Raw genomic sequence first — 25,582 nt, 5'->3', positions numbered from 1 at the left:
TTAGCTATCTTGGTTTGAATTAAGAGTAGACACCATGCTTTAATTCGAATTGAACTATGAATAGGAAGAGTATGTATGGACATTCGACAACAGGGATTAGATACATGCTTGGTTGTTTAAAATGTTCTTCTATGCTTAATGGGTTCCTAATGCTTAATTTTAGGTTAGACAACAAATGATCAAATTAGGGAATTAGGAACACAAGGTTATGACCACACACCATGGCTTAATCATACTTTAGCTAGAATCAATCCGTTAATCTAATTGAACTTGGGAACTTATTTGCTTGAGTTATTTCTTTCTTCCTTGTTTTATTTATTTCCTTGCTTTTTTTTTCATTTCTGTTTTGTGTAGGGAAAATGAATTGGATCATTCAATCACCAATCCTCGTGGGATCGACCTCGCACTTACATACGCTATACTACCGAACGGCTCGTGCACTTGCGAGTATCACAAGTTGAGGATGCAGCTTAATCCATTTTGGTGCAGCTGAAATCCACACAACAGTAGACCCTTAATTGGGTAGTCTACACGCGTAGGACTGTTTACAGGCGTACAGGTCTTGATTCTTCGTCCGTACGTGCTGGCTGAGAGTTAGTCCCCCAGTTGGACGGCTCGTCCCTAGACACATAGTCGTTTTGAGGGCTGATAAGTGTGAGCTAGTCAACAATCCCCTGTTGGATTGTTTTCCCTAGTACATGATGTGCAACATCACATGTACCTCCCCTTGGATACTGATATATGGAAATTGTGGAAATTGTCTGGATATGGCGGAACCCGGGGCATACCTTAACGGGGTGTCGCTGTAGACCCTTAATTGGGTAGTCAGCGCGCGTAGGGCTGTTTACAGGTGTACGGGTCTTGATTCTTCGTCCGTACATGCTGGCTGAGAGTTAGTCCCCCAGTTGGACGGCTCATCCCTAGCCACATAGTCGTTTGAGGGCTGATAATTGTGAACTAGTCAACAATCCCCTGTTGGATTGTTTTCCCCTGGTACATGATGATGGTGAGAGGTGGGTGTTATCATACATACATATATTTATATTCATTTTTAGACATACACGTTACATATTGGTATATGTGGTTTTGAATTCTAGATTGAGATTTGTGAGATTGTACTTTGTGGGTACACTGTACATGTATGAATGTTTAAGCCCTGGTTTGGGAAGTGTTGTACGGCAACATACGCCTTGGATAGGGTATGGTTGCGGGATTGAACTGACTTAAAAAAAGAGATTGAGATGTGTTCATTGTGTTTTATCGAAATTGGAGTAGTGATAAATCTAAAATGTATTGTTGGTGCTGTTTTAAATAATTGAATATTATTGGATTTGTGACTGTTGAGATGAGAACTACGTGTGGCTTGATCCCTTGTCCCAGGGTACGTAGGCAGCCTGGGGTCTCACCTAGGTGCAGCCGCGAATTATATTGCGTGTAAAAGGTTTGAACGGTTCTGAATTTATGAATGGATTTTATTGAGGTTGTGGGACTTGAATCCAGTTAATGATTTTGGGAGTAATCGTATGATTGTTTGAGATCATAAATGGTATGGTTTATGTATTAATTGACCTAAGAACATTGTTGGTTCTGTTTCGAATTATCTGAAGGCCGGAGGCCTATTATTGTGATTGCATGTTGTTAACTTGTGCATGCTGTCAGTTGGTGTTTTAAAATGTGTTTCTGCAGGTTGGAAGATTTTGGGAAAGAGTTCAATTTACAAGGGAGACTCTGTCGAAATTTCGGTAGAAAGTCTCGTGCTCTTTTCCCTTAATTTTGGAAAAGAGGCTAAATTTTTAGTAAGTGGGCCCGGCATCGGTGTGATGTCGGAATTTCCACAGGATTCGTCTCGAGTTTCGAGCAATTCGGGGCGGATCCTGTCATCCTTCTTTTCCTTTTTCTTCTTGGATTTTGACCTACCTCTGTTGCCTGTTTTCTCTTCCTTTGTCTTTTCCCGCCCTCTCTCCTTGCCTTTGGCATAAAGACCTTGAGAGCTTTCAGTTATATCATCTAGTTTAGCATATGACTGAAGAGCTTGAATTATGTCTTCAAGCTTCAGGGACTCCTTTCCAAACATTAGAGTTGTTCGAAAGTTCTTGAAAGATGAAGGTAGATACCTCAGCAAGATGACAGCCATATCATCATCTTTGTAAGTTTCTTCGACCTTTTGAAGATTAGTTATGCAATTCTGGAAGCTGCATACGTGATCTTCAATATCACCTCCTTCTTCCAGTTGAAGTCCGAATAGTTCATCCTTTAGAAAAAGTTTATTGGACACGGTTTTGCCCATATAAACATTATCCAACTTTTCCCATGCTTCATGGGCAGTCATCCTTTCAGTGATGTGTGACCGAACTGATCTTGTGAGATGGATCTCGATGGAACTCTTGGCCTTCTTGAGAACCTTAGTCCATGCTTGCCGGCTTCTCACCGTTGAGTGCATCATCCAAATCTCGCTTTATCAGTACGTTCTTCATCATCCTTTGCCAGTCCATGAAGTCATCCTTGCCATCAAAGGGCTTTAACGCAGGTCCTAGATCCGCATTCATCTTCCCTTTAGACATCGTAGAACCCCTTTAACTAGGCTCTGATACCAATTGTTAAATAACCCGCACACTAGACCTTGTTCTTTAATGTAACCAACGGCAATAGACTAAACTAGCAAATATTAGAAAACTTAGAAACACACAAGAATTATACTGGTTTGGCAGAACTTTTGCCTATGTCTAGTTGTGATTTCTCTAGAGAAATCACCGCTCCTTTGATTAATAATAGAGATTACAAAACTTTTGCAAACCCTAGAACTAATCTCAAAACTCTTGGCTGTCTCTGACTGTTTTTCCATCTTTAAAATAAGCCTTGTCGCACCCTATTTATAGATATAGAGTTGGCTTACATGTCCCAAGGCTGATTGAATTCCTATTTCTAAGTGGATTAGGAAATTACACTTATCCAAATCCAAATAGACTTCTAGAAATCCAAACCTAAATTGAATAAGGAAAACTGAAATTCTTTCCTAATCCCTCTAGGACAAGAATCGGTATACCTCTAATTTTTCTAAAACAATCCTAAATCAACTAAGACATATTTGAAAAGCCAAAAACCTAACATGCATGTGTAACAACTCAGAAATTAAACATACACAAAGGTAATGCAAATGAGACTTGAATATGATGTTCTTGGAATATAAAAGTTGATCATGAATAACTTATAATGTTGTTTCTTTTATGAATCATGAAGGACAATACTATGAGTTTCATTTTTACAGGTATTTTTTTTTGAGAATTTTACATGTCAACTCCAAAATAAATATTCTTGAATACGCCAATGCTTATGCCAATTTCATGATATATTTATTTGTCCTATTTAAAAGTTTATGTTCGTTTCCTTTTATGAATATCATTCATCTACTTTGGTATGTAATATCTTAAACTTGTCTTCCTTTAGATAATACAATTGTTTACTTCAATTTTTGTTATAGCAATTTCTTTCTAGTTGGTTTCTTTTTGAAAAACATTTAATTTCATTAATATCTATAACATATATACCATCCAAGCTAGAAATTTCGATTACGGTGCCCAATTATGTATAATTATACTAAGTTCAATTAATATTCTCTCCATTCAAACCCATCTTTATGTCTTGAATTCAATACCTTGCCAATTTGTAGAAAACACAAGGAGGAGAGTTTGTTGAGTGATTATTTGTGGGTGAAGCTACCCAATTAGCTAACCTAGCCAGCACACTAGTGGTGATAATTGGTGTACGAAAAATCTCTTATGCATTGCAGTCAGTTCAAAACACGCTTTCTTAGCGTGCGCTATCTAAGAGCCTGTAACTATAGCACATGCCCAGTTTAACTTGACCATGTTCCATCTGAAATCCCATATTTGAGCTAATCAAAGCACCATGTACGTCTCTGTCACTCGAGTACGAAGAATTTAGAGTCTCATATGTCAGAAACTTCACAAAATAAAATACGAAATATAACGAGTGGTGTCATTAGTGATAACACCAGAGTCTTTTGTGATAAAAGTTCATACCTATTGAGTTATGCGCAAGTGGTCAAGTTAAAGAGACATTATTGGTGTTTGGTAATAGTCGCTTGTCTTTTTCTTTTTTGGTTCCTATGAAATCTTCAACACGCAATCTTTAGGTTGCTGTATATATGACCAGAAGAAGAAGAAGCCTCTTTACTTTGAAAATTTGGATGCTGATTTTGTCAAAAATATGATATCTGCTGGCAGGCAGAAAGTGAATGCATTAGAACCTCATAAAGTGGAGAATATAATTGTCCATCTTTTTTGCATGTTGCTTTCTTAATTGGTTGATATTTGATTGGGTGCATTTAGAGTTCAACATGAGATGGAAAATATACGAATTAATGTTCATCTGCAGGTCATGAAACAGTGTTATTCCTTGGTGGAAAGTAGCCAAAATAACTAGAGTCCATTAATATTGTAGCCGTACGCTTGTTCACAAAGAATTAAGTTGGTGGGTTTTCACTTACCATCTAAGTGGTATCAAGGAAAGTCCCCCACATGTCCACAATTACTCAATAATGTATCAATAATTGACAATAAACCTACACGATAACAATATATCAATAAATGACAATAAACCTACATGATAACAATGTATCGATAATTGACAATAAACCTACATGATAACAATGTATCGATAATTGACAATAATCTGCAAGATATGTGAACGATTATCGCTAACACAATATATCATTTAAATAATAATTGTAAGAAAAACTGTTCTATATAAGATAGTCACATCGAGCCTTATCTTAACGTGGTAAAATTACTAGTTAAAAAACTGGATATTCATTAAATTGAAATAGGCCATGTAGACATACCATGTTGTATGTCATTGAAGTTGTTAATGTGTCCCGTTTACTTCATTTTCTTGGTTGATTTGGGGGAGAATTTTTGCAGCCTTCATTTGTGCAAGCAAATTACAGTAGTTAACTTGGTATAGAACCATACTCGAGAGTTTCCGACCTCATACGGCTCGGTCAAATTCTTTTGGTGTCCTATTTTTTCATTACCCTATACTAATTAAATGAGATTTCTCAGAGATATATCCATATCCCTTTCTTTTTTTTCGATTTTAAATAAACTTATTTCTTGAATGCATATAAATGCATGGAGGGGTCCATTTTAAGGGTTTGTCGAAAGTCCCAAAATCCTAAGAATGGAGCTGCTTTCAGTGATGACTTATGAATCTGGTCTGGTAGGGTGGGTCTACATGTCTATATATGCACTGAGGTCGACTTTTGCATAAAGGGTTGATGTCCATATAAAAGTGAAGCTCAAAAGCCAGATTTTTCTTGTACGTTTCTTATCTGATAATTCAAAAGCATGGTGAATGGTAGCGTCTGGTTTCATGCTACTATTCTAAATTCAATATTCCTTTTTTAAATTGTTTCTTAAAAACATATTGGGGATATACAAAAAGTGTGAGATAGGATGTTCGTCTAATATTTTATTTTTTTTTCCGTATAAAGGGGTGTATCTCCTTATTTACACCGCTGTGATTAACGAATCTTCATCATACGTATAGAACAATTAAGATCTTCATCATGATAAACCGTCCATTTAGTTGATACATTTGACTAAACCCTCTTTAATTTGAGTGATTTTTTTTTTTACAGAAATGATCTTTAAATGGTAATTTAGAGAATGAACAGTTTCAATTGAGATCTTTAAATGATAATTTAGTGAAGATTCATTAATCAAAACGAAGTGCATAAAGAGGTGCACCCTAAGTACTATCCCTCAAGAAAACCAATGTCATTTCAGATTTCTAATAATAACACAATATCGCACTATAAACTTTGGACTATAATTCTATTTCATACCATAATGCTTTTCCCTTTTCCATTAGATACCACAATAGTCCTTTCTGAAATGCTAGAAAATATGTTCAAATTCGTTTCCTGAGTTTTTGGAGTAATTTATGAACCCGGAAACTTTAAAAGGAAGCCCACCAAATTCATATGAATAAATATATTCAACGCAATTTCAACATCAAAACCACTAAATCTGTAAACCTTGTCGGCCTCCACACAACCCAAGATCAAACAACCGGCAATATTTGGCTCTCCTTTGAAGAACATTTTATAATGCTAGTTGTGGATTTTAGGTAACTATAACATTTTTCATTTGTGGGTTTTGGTAATCCCATCGAACCTTTCTAAATTTTGAGACTGGGTTTTGGTACCTGTTGGAATTTTACAAGGTTTTAAAAATTTAACTGTTTTATTTATTTATTATTTTGGTTGTTTTATTTTATTTATTGTGGGAGTTATAAATATTTAATATTCAGGTTTTATTTCTATATTGAATGCCTTAATTTTTTGGTTGGTGAAGGTTACATGTTCTTGGATGCCTATAAAAGGCTACTCCTCCTTCACATTTGCAACAACCACAATACAACATCAGAATATCACATACCACAATCACCACCACAAACTAATTCTCTCTTTTTCTACTTATATATATATATTCTCTACTTTATATTATTATTTTGGCAATGGTTTTGTGATTTGGATACCTATATCCGTCTATGAACGTGCTCATAGCGGATCTTGAGTTTGTGTACAAGTGGTCGTATCTTGGAGTTTTGTAGATCATCAGTACCTGCACGTAGGGAGGCTACAAAGGCTTTAGTACAGCGTCTTTGACGTGCTTCACTGTACCAAACTCACATTCTTACTTATTATTTATTTTGCTTTTACTTACCCATTATTTTGTTTTCTTCAATTTCATTGTACCTTAAAAGCTTTCCAATTTGTTTATAAGTTATTTAGAAAATAAATGTATTGTATTTGACTTTACGAAAAAGGAAAACTATATATATTTTTATAACAGTACCATGCATGTTTTGCTACCTTCTTGTGGAGACATTATATGATTAGTTTGGAAGAGTTGTGTAAATTTGGCAATGGGTTTAAGTTTTTGAAAATGAATTTGGTAAATTAAATTAACTAAATCCAATTCTCTATCCCAACTTTAGGTGACAAGTACGCTCTCGACATTGTTAGCATAAAAAGATAACACTTCGTAATGTGAAAATGCCATTTGGGAGAAAAGGTTAAAGAAATTTATGTTTGTAACTGCAACATCGTCACGTGATGTTATTAATCCACTTGTTATATATCATAGGTGAACGATTAGCATATGTCGAATTAATTAATATATACACACATATTTTAATATGAATAAATTGATAACACCATGTGATAGCTTTACAGTGACGCCAATTTTTTTTGTCAAAAAGTTTGGATTGTCTAGCATTGTACACTTTAAATTCTAATGCATCATTTAAACCATGCATTAGAATTTTTCTGTTAACATTAAAAATAATATAATAGTTTATTGATTGTTCCCTGCTTCTAATGAAAGTTTCTCCATATAAATAAGTACTTGGATGCAAACTTTGAATATCGAACATGATGCCTAATATTAAAAAACCGCTTGAGAATTGAATGTGAATCTGTGATGCTTAAATTTATTAATGGTTAACAGCTTTTTTATTACAAACAAAGACAAAATTAGTAAAGCTATGCTGAACATATATCAAAGCTGTTTCGTTTTGTATTTTTTTTTTTGGATTATGAGTTTTTAAATCATCTATTTTTTCTATAAGAGCTTTTAGATCATTTATTAACGATGTGTTTTTGCCAAAAGTATTTGGGAAGTTCTTCTCCTTTAATTATGGATCACTTTTTGGCTTATTAATTGAATTCTAAATTATACAAAGCACTAGTATTTGTTGACGTTAGCTATCCTAATTAGTCAAGGAAATTTATTTCCTTAATTAATTAGGTGATTTACTTCCTTATTTTATATAGTTGACATATTCTTGTATAATTAGGAGATATTCTTCTAATTGATTACTGTATCTATTTCCTTGTAAAACACTCTTGTAAACTCATATATACCTTCTTATGGAGAACAATTAACCTAAAGTATTCAAACCATGTTCATATTTTAGCATGATATCAGAGCAATCGATCCTAGGTTGTGTCTAAACCCTCAAATTCAAACCCAAACCCTAAATCAAATTCCTCAAATGCAAATCTTATCTCTCAAATCAAATCCTTTTATCAAACTCCTTAAACACATACCTCTCAAATGAAATTCCTAAATCAAATTTATACATCAAAATCTTGAAATCAAAACCCTCAAAATCTCAAATCAACTCCTTAACCATAAACACACACTTATATCAAATCTTACTTCTGCTACGATGTTAGAACACCCTACAATTCTCTCCCTCCTTGCAGACTCACAGAAGCATGTGCCCAATCATGCTTAATCGGCTACCCAGGCTTGTGCTTCTATCGCCACCACCAAAGGTTCTACTTTTCATACATCCTCTCCAAAGCCTGCATAGATTATTGACTTGGGTGCTACGAATCATATGACATTTGATCATGGCCAACTTATTCGTCGCCAACCATCCACTCAACCAGTAGTGTCTAATGATAATGGTACCTCCTCCCCTGTGGTTGGGGAGGGCACTCCATCTCTCTCTAACTCCATCTATCTGGATTATGTATTGATTGTCCCATCCTTGAACCATAGCTTGTTGTCTGTTGCACAACTTACTACTACATTGGGGTGTACTGTAATATTTTGACCGAATCATTGTATTTTTTAGGACATCCTCACGGGGAAGACGATTGGTTGTGGTATTAGGTGAGGCACACACTACTTCTTGGACTGAGCACTAGATAGTGAGACCAAGGTTTGTCAAGTTTTCACAACAAGTGGAACTCGTTCTGAGGGGAAGAAAGACAAAGTTTGGTTATGGCATAAAAGTCTTGGGCATGCCTAGTTTGGTTATCTGAAGTAGTTGTTCCCATCATTATTTTTCAGTTTTGATGTTTCCAACTTCCAGTGTGATACGTGTAAATTGGCTAAAAGTCATAGTGTCTTGTTCCTATTAAGTTCAAATAAGAGTTTGGTTCTATTTGCTCTCGTTCATTCTCATGTTTGGGGACCTGCTAAAATTGCCACTCCAGCAGGATTTTGATGGTTTGTCATATTTATAGATGATTGCACACGCATGACTTGGGTTTCCTAGCTCAAAACTAAAGGGGAAGTTAGTTTAAAGTTTCAACAGTTTCAAGCCCGAATCCAAGTTCTCCGTTATGAAAATGGCGGAGAATTTCTCTACTAGGACCTTAACAAGTTCTTACAGGATCATGATGTCATACATCAACACTCGTGTCCATATACTCCCCAACAAAATGGGGTTGTTGAGCGAAAGAACCAACATTTATTGGAAGTCGTTCGTTCATCTTTATTTGGTGCCAACATGCCTCGATCTTTTTGGAGTAGCTTACCTTATAAATAGGATTTCCTCAAGTATCTTGAATTTCCAAACTTCTCTTCAAACATTTCACCACCATCTCCAAATATCTCCCACCCCAAACCTTGAACCAGGGATTTTCTGTTGTGTTGTATTTGTACACTTACTTGATCACCAATAAAGCAAATTGGATCCCTGAGCAAAAAAGTGTGTTTTCATTGGCTATGTTCCTCATCAAAAAGGCTACCGATATATACCTCTATGGATGTCGTGTTCCAGGAACATGATATATATTTTTCAGCAGCACATAAGGAGAATTTAGAATCAAACCCTCCGAAGATTCTAAATTTTTTTCAGCATGAAGAGTTTCTGCCTCAAAACAATCGGTCGACCCCTCAAAGCAACTGGTCGCCCCTTTTTATTCCTTCACAGGCAGAGCCTCTGCTTCAAAATGACTGGTCGACTCCTCCAAGAGACCGCATTTGTAACAGATATAGGAAAAATATGATTTCCAGCGATCTAACTGCACATAAAAGCAAACAAATAAACGAAAACAACAACATGCCAAAGAACAATTGGGTGATTCATAGCAACATCCATCAAAGATGATGTATAACCAAATTTAGAGAACATGAGTAGTGTTAGAGAGCGGGTTTTGAGAGAATGATTTGATTGAGAACACAGCCTAAAAAGAGTGATGGGGAACTTCAATCTGAGCATGGCTTAGAAGAAATCACCCTAAGAGGCTTCTTATTCAAAACGTCCCAGTGGACTTATTCACTAACCCAAAGCGCTCTATGGAGTTTTCCTTTCAGAGGGAGAGAGGGGTTAGGATTTTTTTTTTCTCCAATTTAAATAATCATGTGGTTCTTGATATGGACACTTGTTGTTTTAAGGGTGGTTTAATTTATTCTATTTCTAAAAAAAAGAATTAATTTTATGGGTAAGGTGCAATGCAACATGAGTTTTTTTTTCTTTTTTGTTATTATTATTTTTGTTCTGGAGGGTCCGATTGATTGGAGTTGGTTTCTAATCCTCTTGTAATGAGGAATAGATACACAGAACCTTAGGGTGGAAGTGGATTGCATGGCCCGCCCCCTCCACCCAGTGAATGTGGTGCCCTGGCTAGGATTCTCCAGAAAACTTTGTGAAAGTAAATGAAGAGGGGTACCAAATAATATATAGGATTCTTGCACACTTAAGCAAACTATTATAATTAATTATTTATAAACAAGATAATCTTTATAATTTTGAGGTGCAATATAACCTTAAACATTTCTATGGTGATAAGGAATATGTCGTCTAAGAGGTGTTGGATTAAAGAAAGCATAATGCATTGAAGGAAGGAAACCACACCACCTCCTCACCACTGCAAACATCAGAGGAATGTTGAGGATAGTGGAACACAGTCAAATCAATTTGACAAAAAGAACCCACTTGGTTAAATTATGGAACGGCTTCAGAAAAGGGCAACTACAAATGCACTACTCTATGCGCTGTGTACAAAGTTTTAGGTGTCATTTTGAAATTTGAATTCAGGGTCACTTCTAATTGATTTAAGATATATATTTTTAAGTGATATTGGAAGAGCGGGGAATCGAACTTGGAACCTCGAGTGCAATGATAAATACTCTTAACCAAAATTATTTCAGAAAAATTAGATTAATTTAGAAAATTAATTAAACTACATATATGAATTCAGACCTCATTAATTTAGAAAAATATATGGCTCAATATTTTTAAGGAGTCACTTCTCTTTTCGGACAAATTATAGTGCATATAAAATTTCCCTTTTGTGCTTTTAATGAATTTGTTGACAGATGATTTTCCTTGAGTCGATTGACCATTTATAGCACACCACGTGAATGGCCTTGACAACAAAATCCCACTACTAGGTTGTACCTTACCCAACCATACCTAGCAACGCTAACCTAATTCACCGTGTCATCAGCCATGGTTGATACTGGTCATGCTTGATAATTCACCGTGTCACCGTGTCACCGTGTCATCGGCCATGGTCACTTCCCCTTTTCATAATGATAATATGGCCGGACACCCTTCTTCTTGGATTTAAGGAGACATGCTCTCTATTGGTCTTCTATAATACTCGTCACCTACATTCAGACAAGGGTAATAACTCTCAACCATTTTTAAACTTTGCTCATTTGTTCTCTCAAACTCTCTCTACTTCACTCTTACTTTGGCATCAGAAAGAGTTTCGTTAGTACTACACTAGTGCTTCCAATGTGACCAATTCTATTTCGTGTGCCCCCTATGTATGCAGAGAAGAGAAGAAGAAACGCGCTTCTTACCTGACTCGATAGAAGGCATTGATAAGGTCCAAGCCCTATATTAATCACACAAGAATCACACGTGAACAAAATTTGTTCTAAATATGCGTCAAATTGTAATTTGTAAAAAAATAATAATAATTAGAAGACATATTAGCACCGTATTTATGTGCGGTCGTCAATTCGAAATCATTCTTATGTCATCTTCTTGAAATATTAGCTATCGACCTACCAAACTCCACAAATACTGAAAGTCACATCCGATCTTGGACGATTTTGTTGCTAATTCTCGACTCTTCTCCTCCATAAGCCAAAAGAAAACCAGGGCACAACCACCCCTTTGGTTCCAAGGGTTTTCCATGGAATCACCCCATCAGAAACAATAATGGAATATTAAGGGCTCGTTTGATAACCATTTCAATTTTAGTTTTTAGTTTTCATTTTTGTGCTATAGTATAGAGGAAAAAGAGGGAGAGTGGAAATGAGAATGAGAGTAGAGATGAGATTGAGAGGATGAGAGGGAGAAGTAACAAAAGTGAAAACCAAAACTTAAAACTGAAATTTATTTGAAATTATTTTCACTTTCAAGTTTTTGTTTTCACTTTTGTTACTCATCCATCCCATCCTCCCCTCTCATCCTCACTCCCATTTTTACTCTGATTTTCCTACTCTAGCACAAAAAATAAAATCTAAACACTAAAATTGAAATGATTATCTAACGGGCCCTAATAGAATACTTCTCTGATTTGCATAAAAAAATATAAAATAGAAAATCCAGGGGTTCACCGACTTACCAAACTCCACAGTGAATTTATAAAAAGTAGGAAGAAGGTGGTAACACCCCAACAGTGTTACTAATTATTATCTTTGACGAATCTACCTGACAATACATAACTAAATAGTTCGTTGGAGGTTATTTTAATAATATATATTTCAATATTTTGATGAATTTGAGTTTCTATATAATGACAATTTCTTTCGTGACTCCATAAATTCCCAAGGCCTTCATTTTCAACCAAATATATGGTGTCCACTCACAGAAATTTTATATTAAAGAAATCAATAATAAGAGAACCTTGACCATTAAATCTGCACTGTCAAACATTCAAATAAAAATTCATAAATCAGTATAGCATCATTTTCACAACTTAGCACTGTCTAAACAAATAACTTTTTCCTTATTTGTAATTTCAATTTGTTATTCTACACTCGTTCTCACGAATATTTTTTAATTTGTTATTCTACGCTCGTTCATAAATATATTTCTTATTAAATAACAAAATATTAATTTTTGAATGTAAAATGACAAACTGAGAATGTAAAAATATATAATTTCTATAACTATATATATCTTTTTATTTATAAAAAAAATCACAAAATGGAATGTGAGAGATGACTCACGACTAGTGAAACATCATTGCCAAATTCTACTAAAAGTCCTGCCAAAAACAAATGTTCACAGAAAGCAACGCATCCGGGATTTTTTTTTTCTATATAAAGCATCCATAAAGCCCTGAAAACAATTCATCAAGACACATCCCAAACGTTATATACCAACCCCCTCCCTCCTCTCTCTGCACCCAAAGAAGTCATGGCCGAAAATGGCCACCAGTTATTCAGCCAGAACCCCTCCACCCACCCCAAACCCTCAAGGGGTGGCTGGAACGCTGCCATTTTCATCATCTGTAAGCCCTTTATTTTATTTTTATTTTTATTTTTCTAAAAATTGAGACTCAATTAACTTGTATGATTGGTGTTCAAACTTTTTTTTTTCGGGTTCTGTAAATTTCTAATAGATTTATACATATATGCAATGTGGGATGTGCAGTTGTGGAGGTAGCAGAGCGATTTGCATTTTTTGGCTTGGCTGGAAATCTCATCATGTACCTCACAAATGAACTCCACCAACCTACATCCATGGCTGCCAAGAACGTCAACTTGTGGATGGGTGTGTCGTCTCTTTTCCCTCTGGTTGGGGCCGTGGTAGCCGATTCCTACCTCGGTCGCTTCAAGACCATCATTTTCTCCTCCTCCATTTATTTAATGGTAAATTTCTTCCATTCAGTTTTATGCTATACATTGTTGGTTCATTTTCTGACAGCTTAAGCTTACAAAGTCCGTGATTTTTTATCACACAGGGAATGGTTCTGCTATGCATATCTGTCTCTGTTGTTCCTCCGCATTATCGCGAAGCCATTTTCTTCGTCTCACTTTACATTTTAGCCGTCGGCGAAGGTGGGCATAAGCCTTGTGTCCAAACCTTTGCCGCCGATCAGTTTGACGAGGACTCGGAGGAGGAGAGAAAGGCCAAGAGCTCATTCTTCAACTGGTGGTATTTAGCGATAGTAATTGCTGGCACTGTTGCCTCACTTGTCGTCATCTACATTCAGGTGACAGACTTTTCAAGCTTATTAATTTATTGTGTGATTTTTCTATTGTTTTTATTTAGATCTTCAACGCTATATATTCATCAATTAAACATTATGTGGATATATAATCTTTTAATGAATTGATGGTTAAGTTTGGACACATGTTATCTTTTAATCGAAAAATCTTGTGAATTTTTATTTATTAATTTATTCATCACAAGCACGTATACTAATCATTATATGAGAGACTCAATCCAATCATATAAAAAATTAATGTAAATAAAATTTGTGAGATTAGGGCCGGAGTCTAAAGATCCCAGTAATAAAAAGTTCATATCATATACACTGCAGGACAACGTGAGCTGGGTTATAGGCTATGGTGTATTGGCCGCGGTCATAGCAGCCGGGATCATATTATTTTTGCTAGGAATCAAAAGTTACCGGAAGCAAGGTCCCCTCGGGAGCCCGTTCACTGCGGTGGCGCAAGTGTTTGCTGCAGCGGCACGGAAGTGGCGCGTGAAGGAGACGCATGATTGGGATGTGTATTATGGAGATGAGAGGAGTGAGACTCATATGGAGGCTCAGCCCAATCACAAGACTTTGGCTAGGACCAAACAATTCAGGTACTTATAACGTGATGAATTTCAACAAGATTTGAATTTGAATCCAACAAAAAAAGGTTTTTATCGAAAGAAGGGTTTCATTGAGTCAGTTATTAGTGAGTCCATTTGGCGGGCATGCCCAAGGGTGACGTGGGCCGTTGGCAAGTTTCCTGGTTGGACTTCATGAGTAAAACGCAAGGTCGTTCGACCAAACAAATAAAAACGTAGGGTCAACGTGGATCATATTATTAAGTGTAGACTGTGGATGGTGACCTCAGCAGGGCCATGTTTGCATCCTGAAGCAACTACTAAAAAAAAGGGGATGGAAGAGTCCAGTAGAAATATTTCAACTATATCTTATGCGCCATGCTTTTGTGTGACAGTAACAACTGATATGTTCAAAGCACTCAATCTATAACTCGTGCTTAATCTTTTGCTACATGTGTCATGATTTCGGGTCGATTGGTAATATATATACATATATAATGTCAACATCTCACGTGATGTTATTTACAATCACACTGAAATATTTTCTAAAAAGAAATGCGACTTATTCACGTCTATTTGTGATGTGCGTAGTTATATTCTTTGAATAAAGTATGGTTGATTTTTGATAACTATAGGTTTCTGGACAAGGCAATGATCATTGACAGCCTTGATGCATCGAGCAAAACGAGGAACCCTTGGAGACTGTGCTCTATAAATCAAGTGGAGGAAGTGAAGTTGGTCCTCCGTCTTATTCCGATATGGTTGAGTTGCTTAATGTTCAATGTCGTTCAATCTCAACTCCACACCTACTACACCAAGCAAGGTTCCAAGATGAACAGATCCATGGGACCCCATTTCCAGCTTCCCCCAGCGTCGCTTAAAGTCTTCGTCGGCATCACGATCCTAATCACCGTCCCAATCTACGACCGGATTTTCGTCCCGATGGCCCGAAAGCTCTTCGGACACCCCGCAGGCATAACCGTGCTACAAAGAATTGGCGTTGGCCTATTTCTCTCCATCCTCAACGTGGTTGCGGCAGCTCTAGTGGAGGCCAAAAGGGTTAGTGTGGCTAAACAACATGATCTCCTGGACAACCCTAAAGCAATTATACCAATTAGGGTTTGGTGGCTCCTCCCACAATACCTAATTTGTGGTTTGTCAGATACATTCGCAGTTGTGGGGCTCCAAGAATTGTTCTATGATCAAATGCCAGAGGGGCTGAGAAGTTTGGGGGCAGCAGCATATATTAGTATTCTAGGAATTGGAAGCTTCCTTAGTAGTGCCATTATATCTTTGGTGCAGGCGATTAGCTCCAAGTCGGGGGACGAATGGTTGGGAGACAATCTTAACCGAGCACACCTTGATTACTTCTATTGGGTACTTGCAGGATTGAGTGCTTTGAATTTGTGTGTTTATCTGTGGACTGCAAAGCGTTTTGTGTACAAAAAAGTTGAAGCCCAAAAACCAACTGGGGCAAAAAAAGCAGGCACTAGGGCTGGAGAAGTATGAGGCCATAGATGAGATGATGGTTTTAGTGGGTTTGCAACCTAGTGAAGAAAAAAAAAAGCAAAGTTGTGCACTTGTATTGTAGCTAGTGTTTCCCTGTTCAATATGCTTTGGTTTTGAGTGCACAAAAACCTAAATAGTATCTTTGTCTAGCTCACATTAAGAAACAAAATTCATTGCTATCTGTGGATGGTTTTTAAGCATAAACTTGAATTAGGTCTTGCTAACAACAAAAAGACATAAAACATGGCTTAGTTTTGCATTGTGATCAGGATCACAAAACGCAAACATTTTCATTAAATTGGAGAAATGGTTACTGCAACATACATTCAACATGGCAGCGGAATATCAAAATTTACTTTATGAAGCTGAAGTATCTCATAGTGGTTATGCCATAGAAAACTCAAAATAGGCCAATTTAGTTGATGTACTGTCGATTTGGTCAATTTTGTTTATATATTTGATTTCGTTGGCCAATATAGTCCATTATCTAATTATTTAGATTTATAAAAAAATTCAGTTAGAAAAAGAAAATTAAATAACATTAACAATAAGATTTCTCTTGATGGCAACACTTGACAAAATGGTCAAATTGATAACAACAGAACTACGATGTCAAATTGAGTCATCATTAAAAGGCTAGTACATCCTAGCAGACAAAAAATAAACCGAGGATCCAGATCCGATGTGTTTTTCTTAAGTTTTTAGAAGTCATTTTACAAAGAGGTAAATTTATCTTTAAAATTTTGAAGATGAGATAAATGGGAAAATAGGACGGGGTGGAAATAACACTCTTAATTATATGTGGCCTATTTGTTAGGGCCATATAGGCCCATCCATGAGCCCAAAAATTCTTAACTCTTGGTTAGGGCCTGAGCTTAGCTTACTTAAGATATGACTGGCTCCAACCTGTTCAACTCTTAGAGCCAAAAAAGCCCGTAACTTAATAATGCTTAAGCTAGCACCTTTAAGAGGAGATTGAAGCCAAATAATCCACATATGCCACAAACACATATAAGAACACACTCATGACAACCTCCCTCCCCAAGAGAGCATAGCTTCTTTAATCACAGGTTCAAATAATTTCACTCCTGTATCAGCCCATCTTAATAGCCGTCCCCAATACACTTATTTTTTTTACACAGGTCCAGTTTGGTCGATTTTGCCGGTTTGCCAGTTTATTTGCCCGCATCTATTATTATTATTATTTTGTTGTTTGGGAAATATAGAGAGAGTTGAATCTTTGTTTTTTTTGGTTACATTGAGAGGAAAGACAACCCACCTTAGTGTTTCGATCCATGAGGGAAGGGAGATGCCACCACCACTGTGGTGGGAACCCATTGGCTTAAATCTCCTTCTTTTTACAGTACTTTGGAGCATTGTTACAAATGTTATTCATTTAGGATGTGACCTTGTGGCCGAGTAATGATTTTCCCTTTATTATTAGAAGTCTTTTTCTAAACTCTGACAAATCAAGTTGTGGTTGTTCCACGTTTTAGGTAGTAGTGATCTGTTTGTATTTTTGTTACTGAAGAAAATTATAAAAAGACAAGGAACGTTAGTGCGGTGGAGGTTGTAGGTTTGTAGCTCCAAGTTATTGAGCTTGGATCAGCACTTGAGATGTGTACATAACTAATGGCGGATCTATAAAGACGCAAGAAGGTGCATGCACTTTCTCTCGTTGGAAAAATCATTGTAGGTGCTTCAAACTGTTGTTTTGCTTAACTGGTGATGGTGCACAGATTACACCTTATTTCCATAGTCCAAGTAAATGTCTTTGTTCTTTTACTTTTATTTATTTTTATATTACTCCATTTACTTAAGTTTACAATGTAAATAAGGAAGTGCCCCCCATTTGGATTCAAATAAAAATACTAGAAAATCAAATTCCCACAAAATCAAAATATGAAAAATCGGTTTTAGTGCAAAATACGATTTATGCTAAAAATGATGGTTCATTAAGTCAATATATACTTCATAATAAAATCCCATAAAATCAAGTTTTCTTATTTGATGTGTAAGGAATAAAAGCCGCCAAAAATTATCTTGAGAAAATGATTATTTTAAAATACCATTTTTCATACTTAGTCAATATTTTTACATAAAACAATTTTTCATGGATGATATGAATGAATGAAGGGACCTAAAGTCAATCTAGGTAAAAAGCCTTAGATGTTCAGTCTAAATAAAAAGCCTTAGATGTTCAATCCACAAATAATTTTTAGCCTTTCAAAATTGCACCTCCGTTAAAAAATTCCTGGGTCTCGAACCCAACCTGAGGGAGCAATTATTCCAAACCAGCACACCATTGAGTTCTTTGTGTATTTAATTGTAGTTAATGATTTACTTGTTGCTGCAAAACTTGGAAAATAAGTTGTTTTTGCGAAAACCTGTTTATTCTTATGTTATCTTAGTTCTTTGGACTCATATGATTTAACTGAATTAATGACTGTACTTGGATAATCAAATATAGTCACCAAATAATGTGGAAGTGTTTCGTTTACTCAAAACCCTATCATATGATGTGAAAGTGTTTGTAGCATGATTACTTATTAGGAATAAGTACTTGAATTATTGGCTCATTTGAAAGTGCTTTTGGAACTGCAAAACGCCAATAGGTAAAAAAAGCTTATAATAATAGAGGAGGTTCCAAATAAATAGAATTCTAAATTAAAAAAAAAACAAAAAAAAACTTGCCAACATATAAAATACATTGTATACATTTTCTAGCATTATTTTATGATTTAGTGAGCTCATCTCCAACAATTGATGAGATAGGAAAAATTCCTCTGCCTTATCCTTAATGCTCATTTATGAGAATAGCCTGCAACTTTGCTAAAAAGAAAAAAAAGAAAGAAAACAAATACATGATTTTGAGAGATCAACCATTACGTACCTTGTTTTTTTTTCCTACCTTTCCAATAGCAGCCAAACCTAAAATGTTCACGTCTCTTTTGTGTCCGCACCGTCCAAGTAAAAAAGCCAGCTTTTCTTCTTTCCCTCCTCATTTAAATTTGTTTTTTGAGGAGCTTCTTTATTAAGAGGAGTGATAATATACTAAACTCACACAAACTACACGAATTCTAGAATTCGAATCCAGAACTTTATCTGAAAGAGCAATTGCTCCAAATCATTAGTGTCCTTTGCTTCTCCTCCCCTCTATTTATTTTGTCTTTTCAAATCTGTTCTTTTTTTTTGTCAACATCAATTAAATCTGATTGAGCACCTACTTTACATAAAATGACATGCTATAATAAATACCCACAGAGTTTGCTAAGTACCACTTGTATGTATGCGAGTGCACTTAGAATATACTCAAAATTGAACCTCAAACATTCAACAATTTGTTATGGATACCTCTGGCTCTGCACCACCATTAAGGATTCAAAATGACCATGAAGACAGAGAGCAGAATCTCATCTGCCAAGAAGAACCTTCCAGTTCCAGAGGTGGCTGGGGTGCTGCTATTTTCATAATCTGTAAGCCAACTTCGTCCTCTTCCGCTTCTGCTTCTTCTTAGAGTTTTTTTAAATTAATCTCCAAAATCTTTTTGTATTTGATTGTTTCAGTTGTTGAGGTGGCAGAGAGATTTGCTTACTATGGTATGGCTGGTAACCTCATCACATACCTCACAAATGAACTCCATGAGCCAGTCCCCATGGCTGCAAAAAATGTCAATACTTGGGTTGGAGTGTCATCTCTCCTCCCAATACTTGGAGCCTTCATAGCTGATGCGTTTCTTGGTAGATTCAACACCATCCTTGTCTCCTCCATCATTTATTTACTGGTAAAGTTCAGCCAAAACTGATTTCATTAGTTACCCTTTTAAATAAAAACCATGATTCTTAGTTTTTCATGTCTTTCTGCAGGCAATGGTATTGCTAACCATAACAGTTTCGGTAATTCCTCTGCATTATCAGAAGGCAATGTTCTTTGTAGCACTTTACATGTTGTCAGTTGGACTAGCTGGGCACAAACCATGTGTGCAAACCTTTGCAGCAGACCAGTTTCGTGAAGACTCACCGGAGGAGAAAAAGGCGAAGAGCTCATTCTTCAACTGGTGGTACTTGGGGATCACAATTGGTGCCTCTGCTGCCATTTTAGTAGTCATATATGTGCAGGTCAACAGCCTCTTCCTTTGATCATATTACATACACAAATAGTTTGTTTTGGGGGGAATTTTAGACACGAAATTCAATTACCTTTTCGCATCCAATCCAAAAATTCTGTGTCCCGTTTGTGACAGTTTTTCATTTATTTACAACCAGTAAGAAAGTGACATGTAAGTTGCTTGGTGATTAAAATTAGGGAAAATTTTTTGTGACACTGTTGTTTTATTAATTCCTTATGTTCAAAATATACCAAAGTATATGTCAGCATTTTAAAACTTTGTCCTTGAATTGTGCATGTAGTCATTTATGTATGAATGCTAAGATCAACACAATAATACTGCGGGCCTTTTAGCCTCACAATCATTTAATGATTATTGGAATTCTAAATCTCCCAAAATTTAATGATCATTGGAATTCTGAATCTCCCAAAATTTGTCACTCCTTGGTGCAGGATAATGTTGGATGGGCGGCAGGGTTTGGCATATTGACAGGGGCAATAGCGGTAGCTTTGGCTGTGTTTCTGTTTGGTTACAAGAAATACAGAAAGCAGGGACCCTTAGGCAGCCCCTTCACCACGGTGGCTCAGGTGTTTGTGGCGGCGGCGAGGAAGCGGCACGTCAATGGAACATCCGCTGGTTTTGGTGTGTATTCTAGAGATGACAAGGATCAGCATGAGACTAGGAGGCTTTTGGCACAGACCAGTCAATTGAGGTATGCTAACAGGCCACCATAATTCAAAGCCTCATCTTATCTTTAGGTACAATTTTACATACACAAAGCTTCATAGTCATGACATCCTTTGAGGTCAGAATAGTTGTATCTATAAATTATATAGATCAAAATGGAACTTTATGTCTCCATAACTTTAATGCTTCTAGCACTAATGCACATAAGACCAACATGATTTGCCTTGCTAGTTTGTGTATGTGTGTTTTTTATATTTTTAGAAGTTCAATTATGATTTGTTTTTGTTTCCTTTTTATCCCCAATGATTTGTCTTACTAGTTGAAAACTTTAGATGCTTGGACAAGGCAATTATCATCGACCATCTTGATGCTTCAAGCAAGAACAGAAATCCGTGGAGATTATGCTCACTAAATCAAGTAGAACAAGTAAAGCTAGTCCTACGGCTCATTCCCGTATGGATGTGTTGCTTATTGTTTGCAGTAGTCCAATCCTTTGTTCAGACGCTCTTCACCAAGCAAGGAAGCACGATGGTCCGGTCAATTGGTCCAAACTTTAAGCTTCCCCAGGCATCACTCCAAATATTCCTTGGCCTCACAATTGCAGTTGCAATTCCAATCTATGACCGTGTTTTCGTCCCAACAGCCCGAAAATTCACGGGACACCCCTCTGGCATCACCATCCTACAAAGAATTGGCATTGGCCTATTTCTATCCATAATCAGTATGATGGTGGCAGCTTTGGTAGAAGCCAAAAGGGTTGGCATTGTTAGAGACCACAACCTCTTGGACAACCTGAAAGCAATAGTGCCAATGAAAGTGTGGTGGTTAATTCCACAGTACATGGTATGTGGTTTGTCTGATGTATTCACAATTGTTGGGCTCCAAGAATTCTTCTATGATCAAACACCGGAGGCAATGAGAAGCATGGGAGCAGCAGCATACCTCAGTGTGGTAGGTGTTGGAAACTTCATATGCACTGCTATAATAACTTTGGTACAAGCAATTAGCTCGAAGTCTGGTGAAAAGTGGCTTACTGACAATCCCAATCGTGCCCACCTAGATTACTTCTATTGGCTAATTGCAGCATTGAGCACTTTAAATTTGTGTGTTTATGTGTGGATTGCTAAAGGTTTCGTATACAAAAAACTTGAAGCTGAAGAAACCAGTAAGGAGAAAGAGCTGGCTTAATGCGGATGATCAAGAAGTGAAGCTTGTTGGCCTATATTGCAGTTGAGTACCTTATATATAAGGTATTTTCATCGAGAAAGTGGTATAGGAAGCGTGTTTCGGTCCATTCTGTATTTTAATACTAGGCTCCATTTGGATGGTGGTATTTGAAAGAAATGACTTAGATTTGACAACAAAGCTAAACTTGCTAAAGAAAAACTAGAGAAAACATTGGATTGAAAGTATTTGAAATAACTAGATGTGGTACATTCGGAATGAATGTATTTGACAAATCAGTCAGAATATCTGACTTCTGTTTCGTATACTCACTATAAGCTTATTGTCAAGTTGCTACACTGCTGAGGAAGTGACCCCAAGTACACAATATGGACCTTTCTTTCTTCATCAATCGCTTTGCACAATAAGCTTATAGTGAGTATGAGAACGGAGAAACCATAAGAAAATAGGAGAGCTCCATGCCTAGCCCTTGTTCACTGCTCATTACTTCAGTGGTGAAGAATACTTTACACTAGGACTTCAGGACACAAAAATTCATTTCCATTAAGCATCCAGATTTGCTTCTCTGGAATTACAGATTGTGTTATCAGGGATTCATTGTTACAACAAGCATCCAGATTTCCTTTCCTTCCTGTGGATTCTCTTTAAAAGACTCTGACAGTTCTTTTCCTGTAGGGTGACAACTTATAAGTTATGAGCATTTGTACTCGGGACCTCGAGCGCAACGGTAAACACTCTTCAACCAGTAGAGCTATGCAACACCCCTTGCTTGCTTTCTTCAAATCTCATTTAAATAAAATTCAATTGTCACTTTTTGTTGGAAACATCATATGCAGTGTTGTAATGCACAAAGTATCTCAACCATTTTCTCCTCTTCAATAAATTGAAGACGCATTTCTTGAATTCAACATTTGACATTTTCACAGAATCATAACAATTTTATTATAAAAGGAAAATTGAATTCCCGCATTTTCTAGCAGCAGTGCCTTGTGCAGATAATTATTTAGTTACCTATTTTAGTTTAAGGACAGTTGTAAAATTGAGTTCCCCCACTGCAGAAAATTTCCCCACTTTCATAGAAAAGGAAAATTGTAAACATACAGAAAGCATAACTTCTAGTCACTGCTGCTGAAAAACAGAAAAAAAAAAATATATTTGGGTGATCACATAACCAGATTTTTTGAGTAACACTAAAGTTCCAAGGTTTGAGCACATTTATTTCAGAACTTGACTTGTTAGACAAAGGGACAGATACAATAAGAAAATTTGTCTGCTATGCAGCAATGGTTTTCCATTAAGGCAATTGTGGTTAATTTCCCACACTGCTTACAAGAATTGGACTTCTAACGCTATGAGTTCCGTCGTACCAAACCAGCTCTGCAGACACATGTGATCCATCTGGAAAACCTTCTCCAACAATGGTCAAATTGAAAGTCTTCTCCTCATTCAAGGTCTTGAAGGAAAGAACCTCAGGATCCACCTTGATGTCAATCTTAGGATTTGGCATGATTTTGGCCTGGTAAGTGGAGTTGGTAAGGCCAACATTTTTCACTGTTCTGTGAAATGTAACCGTAAACGGTTTCATTGGTGTAACATTTGCTGCCAGTGAAGCGTAATTGTGATCCTTTGGTGATCCTTTCTCAGAACCTTTGGGGCAAGTGCTGTTATCTCCCGATATATGCCTAACTTTGGCCTCATCTAACACCATGCAGAGCAACCTTATGTAATCTTCTTTCGAAGCATCATACACAAGCCCGGGGTCTATAGCTTTCACAGGATCAATATGTCCAGATCCGTAAGAAAATTCACCAGGAGAAGTGCTGGTACCATTCATGGGCTTAGCAGTTGTCATTAAAGATGATTTGATGGCTGCCGGAGACCAATCAGGGTGGAATGTTTTAATATATGCAGCTACACCAGCAGCGTGTGGGCAAGACATGGATGTTCCAGACAGTATACTGTATTTTAGACTCCTCTTGTCCTCAGGGCTACTTGTGACAGGAGCAACAGGGGAATATGCAGCCAAAATATCTACCCCTGGGGCACTTATGTCCGGCTTAATAATCTCTGGTAAAATTTGATTAGGTCCACGTGAAGAGAAGGAAGCGGCAATAGGTGCATCATCATCTTTTATGGCTTCACTTTTTAATATGTTGGCTCCAGGCTCTTTCGTGGAGTTCAGGTAGGACTTCACGACATTATAATCTTGGTAGCTTAAACCCGTTGCAGGTAGTGGGACAACAAAAGAAACATCAGGTGTGGAAGAGAGTAAAATTGAACCTAGCGCACCAGCTTTATGAGCCTCAACATTTCCACCAAACTTATCACATACCACAATCTTTCCTTTAACTAAATCTCTGTCTAGGCAACCTGGTAAACAAATCCAAGCATAGATTTCGGGGCACTTACTTGAAGCATCTTTTCCATGTATCAGTGGAAAACTTGTTCCATTTAAACTGAAAGAATTCACCGAACTCCCAACGAGTGTGCTTCCATTTCCAAGAACAACCTTGTCAATGATCCGATGATCTGTGCTACTTGCTGCAACTGTAAGAATCCACGGTGCCACACTTGATACAGAACCCTCTTCAGGACCATTGTTGCCTGCAGAGTTTGAGGTTAGTATCCCTTTCTCCATTGCATGAAAAGCACCAATTGCTATAGGATCAACATCCAAAGGAAATGCATGATTTGGTCCAATTGAAATTGTAATGATGTCAACCCCATCGGCAATAGCGTGGTCGAAAGCAGCCAAGATAGCCTCTCCAGTGCACCCTTCAAGAGTGCAGATTTTATATACAGCAATTCTCGCAGAGGGAACTCCTCCTCTTGCAGTACCTGGTACTAGTCCATAAAAACTCACATCCTTTACGGCATTCCCAGCTGCCGTTGAGGCAGTGTGGCTTCCATGACCAATTTCATCCCTTGCAGATTCCTCCTCTGATGTGAAAAACCGAGCTCCAATCAACTTCTTGTTGCAAGTGAAATTTTTTCCACCATTACAAGCACCTTTCCATTTCGTAGGAGCAGGCCCAAACCCTTCATCTTTAAAACTATCTGATTCAGGCCAAACTCCAGTGTCAATCACACCAATAATAACATCACTCTCAGTCGTGGCATTTCGAGTGATTGTCTCACCAAAACCCATGAAGTCCCAAGATCTTGTTGTTTGAAGTTGGTAAGTTCTGCTTGGGAAGACAGAGACTACTTCCTCCATGTTAGCAAGCTTTCTGCTCTCACGGTCAGTGAGCTTCGCCGCAAATCCATTGAAACTCCTTCTGTAACTTCTTATCCAGGCATTTGCAGCAGAGCTGCCCTCGGCAACTCTTTCGAGTAAACCAAGGTGGTGAGACAATGGTGAGTACAACTCATCATGAGGAAGTGACCCCAAGTACACAATATATGGCTTTCTGTCTTCATGACCAATGGCTTTGCAAAATAAGCTCATACTGAGTATGAGAATGAAGAAAGCATGAGTAAACAAGAGTGCTCCATGCTTAGCCATTGTTCGATGCT

General features: G+C 37.0%; 2 protein-coding genes and 1 pseudogene across 4 annotated transcripts; 2 read left to right on the top strand and 1 right to left on the bottom strand.

The window, feature by feature from the left end:
* Positions 1–13,137: 13,137 nt before the first annotated feature.
* LOC110765223 (Major facilitator superfamily protein) lies at positions 13,138–16,267 on the top strand. The gene is made up of 5 exons (XM_021968310.2): positions 13,138–13,303; positions 13,447–13,664; positions 13,757–14,008; positions 14,339–14,610; positions 15,213–16,267. Exons 1-5 carry the CDS (start codon positions 13,210–13,212, stop codon positions 16,084–16,086), a joined length of 1,710 nt encoding a protein of 569 aa, XP_021824002.1. The 5' UTR covers positions 13,138–13,209; the 3' UTR covers positions 16,087–16,267.
* Positions 16,268–19,147: 2,880 nt separating this feature from the next.
* On the top strand, positions 19,148–22,974 carry LOC110770362 (protein NRT1/ PTR FAMILY 5.4-like). 3 transcript variants are annotated; one of them, XR_002528734.2, is made up of 6 exons: positions 19,148–19,562; positions 19,653–19,870; positions 19,953–20,204; positions 20,647–20,906; positions 21,214–22,131; positions 22,742–22,974. XR_002528734.2 is itself a non-coding variant. In XM_088248754.1 (6 exons), the coding sequence occupies exons 1-5, from the start codon at positions 19,433–19,435 to the stop codon at positions 22,067–22,069; spliced, it is 1,716 nt and encodes a 571-aa protein (XP_088104880.1). In that variant the 5' UTR covers positions 19,148–19,432; the 3' UTR covers positions 22,070–22,110; positions 22,742–22,974. The 3 variants fall into 3 exon arrangements, 2 of the variants coding, with proteins under 2 accessions (XP_088104880.1, XP_021830178.2); XM_088248754.1 differs by having other exon boundaries at positions 21,214–22,110; XM_021974486.2 differs by having other exon boundaries at positions 21,214–22,974.
* A 283-nt stretch (positions 22,975–23,257) lies between these two features.
* LOC110770361 (subtilisin-like protease SBT4.3 pseudogene) lies at positions 23,258–25,582 on the bottom strand (annotated as a pseudogene).

This window comes from Prunus avium, chromosome 2, assembly GCF_965620075.1.
Source record: "Prunus avium chromosome 2, drPruAviu1.hap1.1, whole genome shotgun sequence".
Taxonomy (NCBI): domain Eukaryota; kingdom Viridiplantae; phylum Streptophyta; class Magnoliopsida; order Rosales; family Rosaceae; genus Prunus; species Prunus avium.
The sequence above is the reverse complement of the archived record's forward strand: the minus strand, read 5'-3'. Positions and strand labels throughout refer to the sequence as shown.

Coding starts and splice junctions, on each gene's coding strand:
- LOC110765223 (XM_021968310.2), top strand. CDS start 13,210: ATGGCCGAAAATGGCCACCAGTTATTCAGCCAGAACCCCTCCACCCAC. Junction 13,665..13,756: donor CCTCCTCCATTTATTTAATG/GTAAATTTCTTC, acceptor TTTATCACACAG/GGAATGGTTCTGCTATGCAT. Junction 14,611..15,212: donor GCTAGGACCAAACAATTCAG/GTACTTATAACG, acceptor TGATAACTATAG/GTTTCTGGACAAGGCAATGA.
- LOC110770362 (XM_088248754.1), top strand. CDS start 19,433: ATGGATACCTCTGGCTCTGCACCACCATTAAGGATTCAAAATGACCAT. Junction 19,871..19,952: donor CCTCCATCATTTATTTACTG/GTAAAGTTCAGC, acceptor GTCTTTCTGCAG/GCAATGGTATTGCTAACCAT. Junction 20,907..21,213: donor GCACAGACCAGTCAATTGAG/GTATGCTAACAG, acceptor TGAAAACTTTAG/ATGCTTGGACAAGGCAATTA.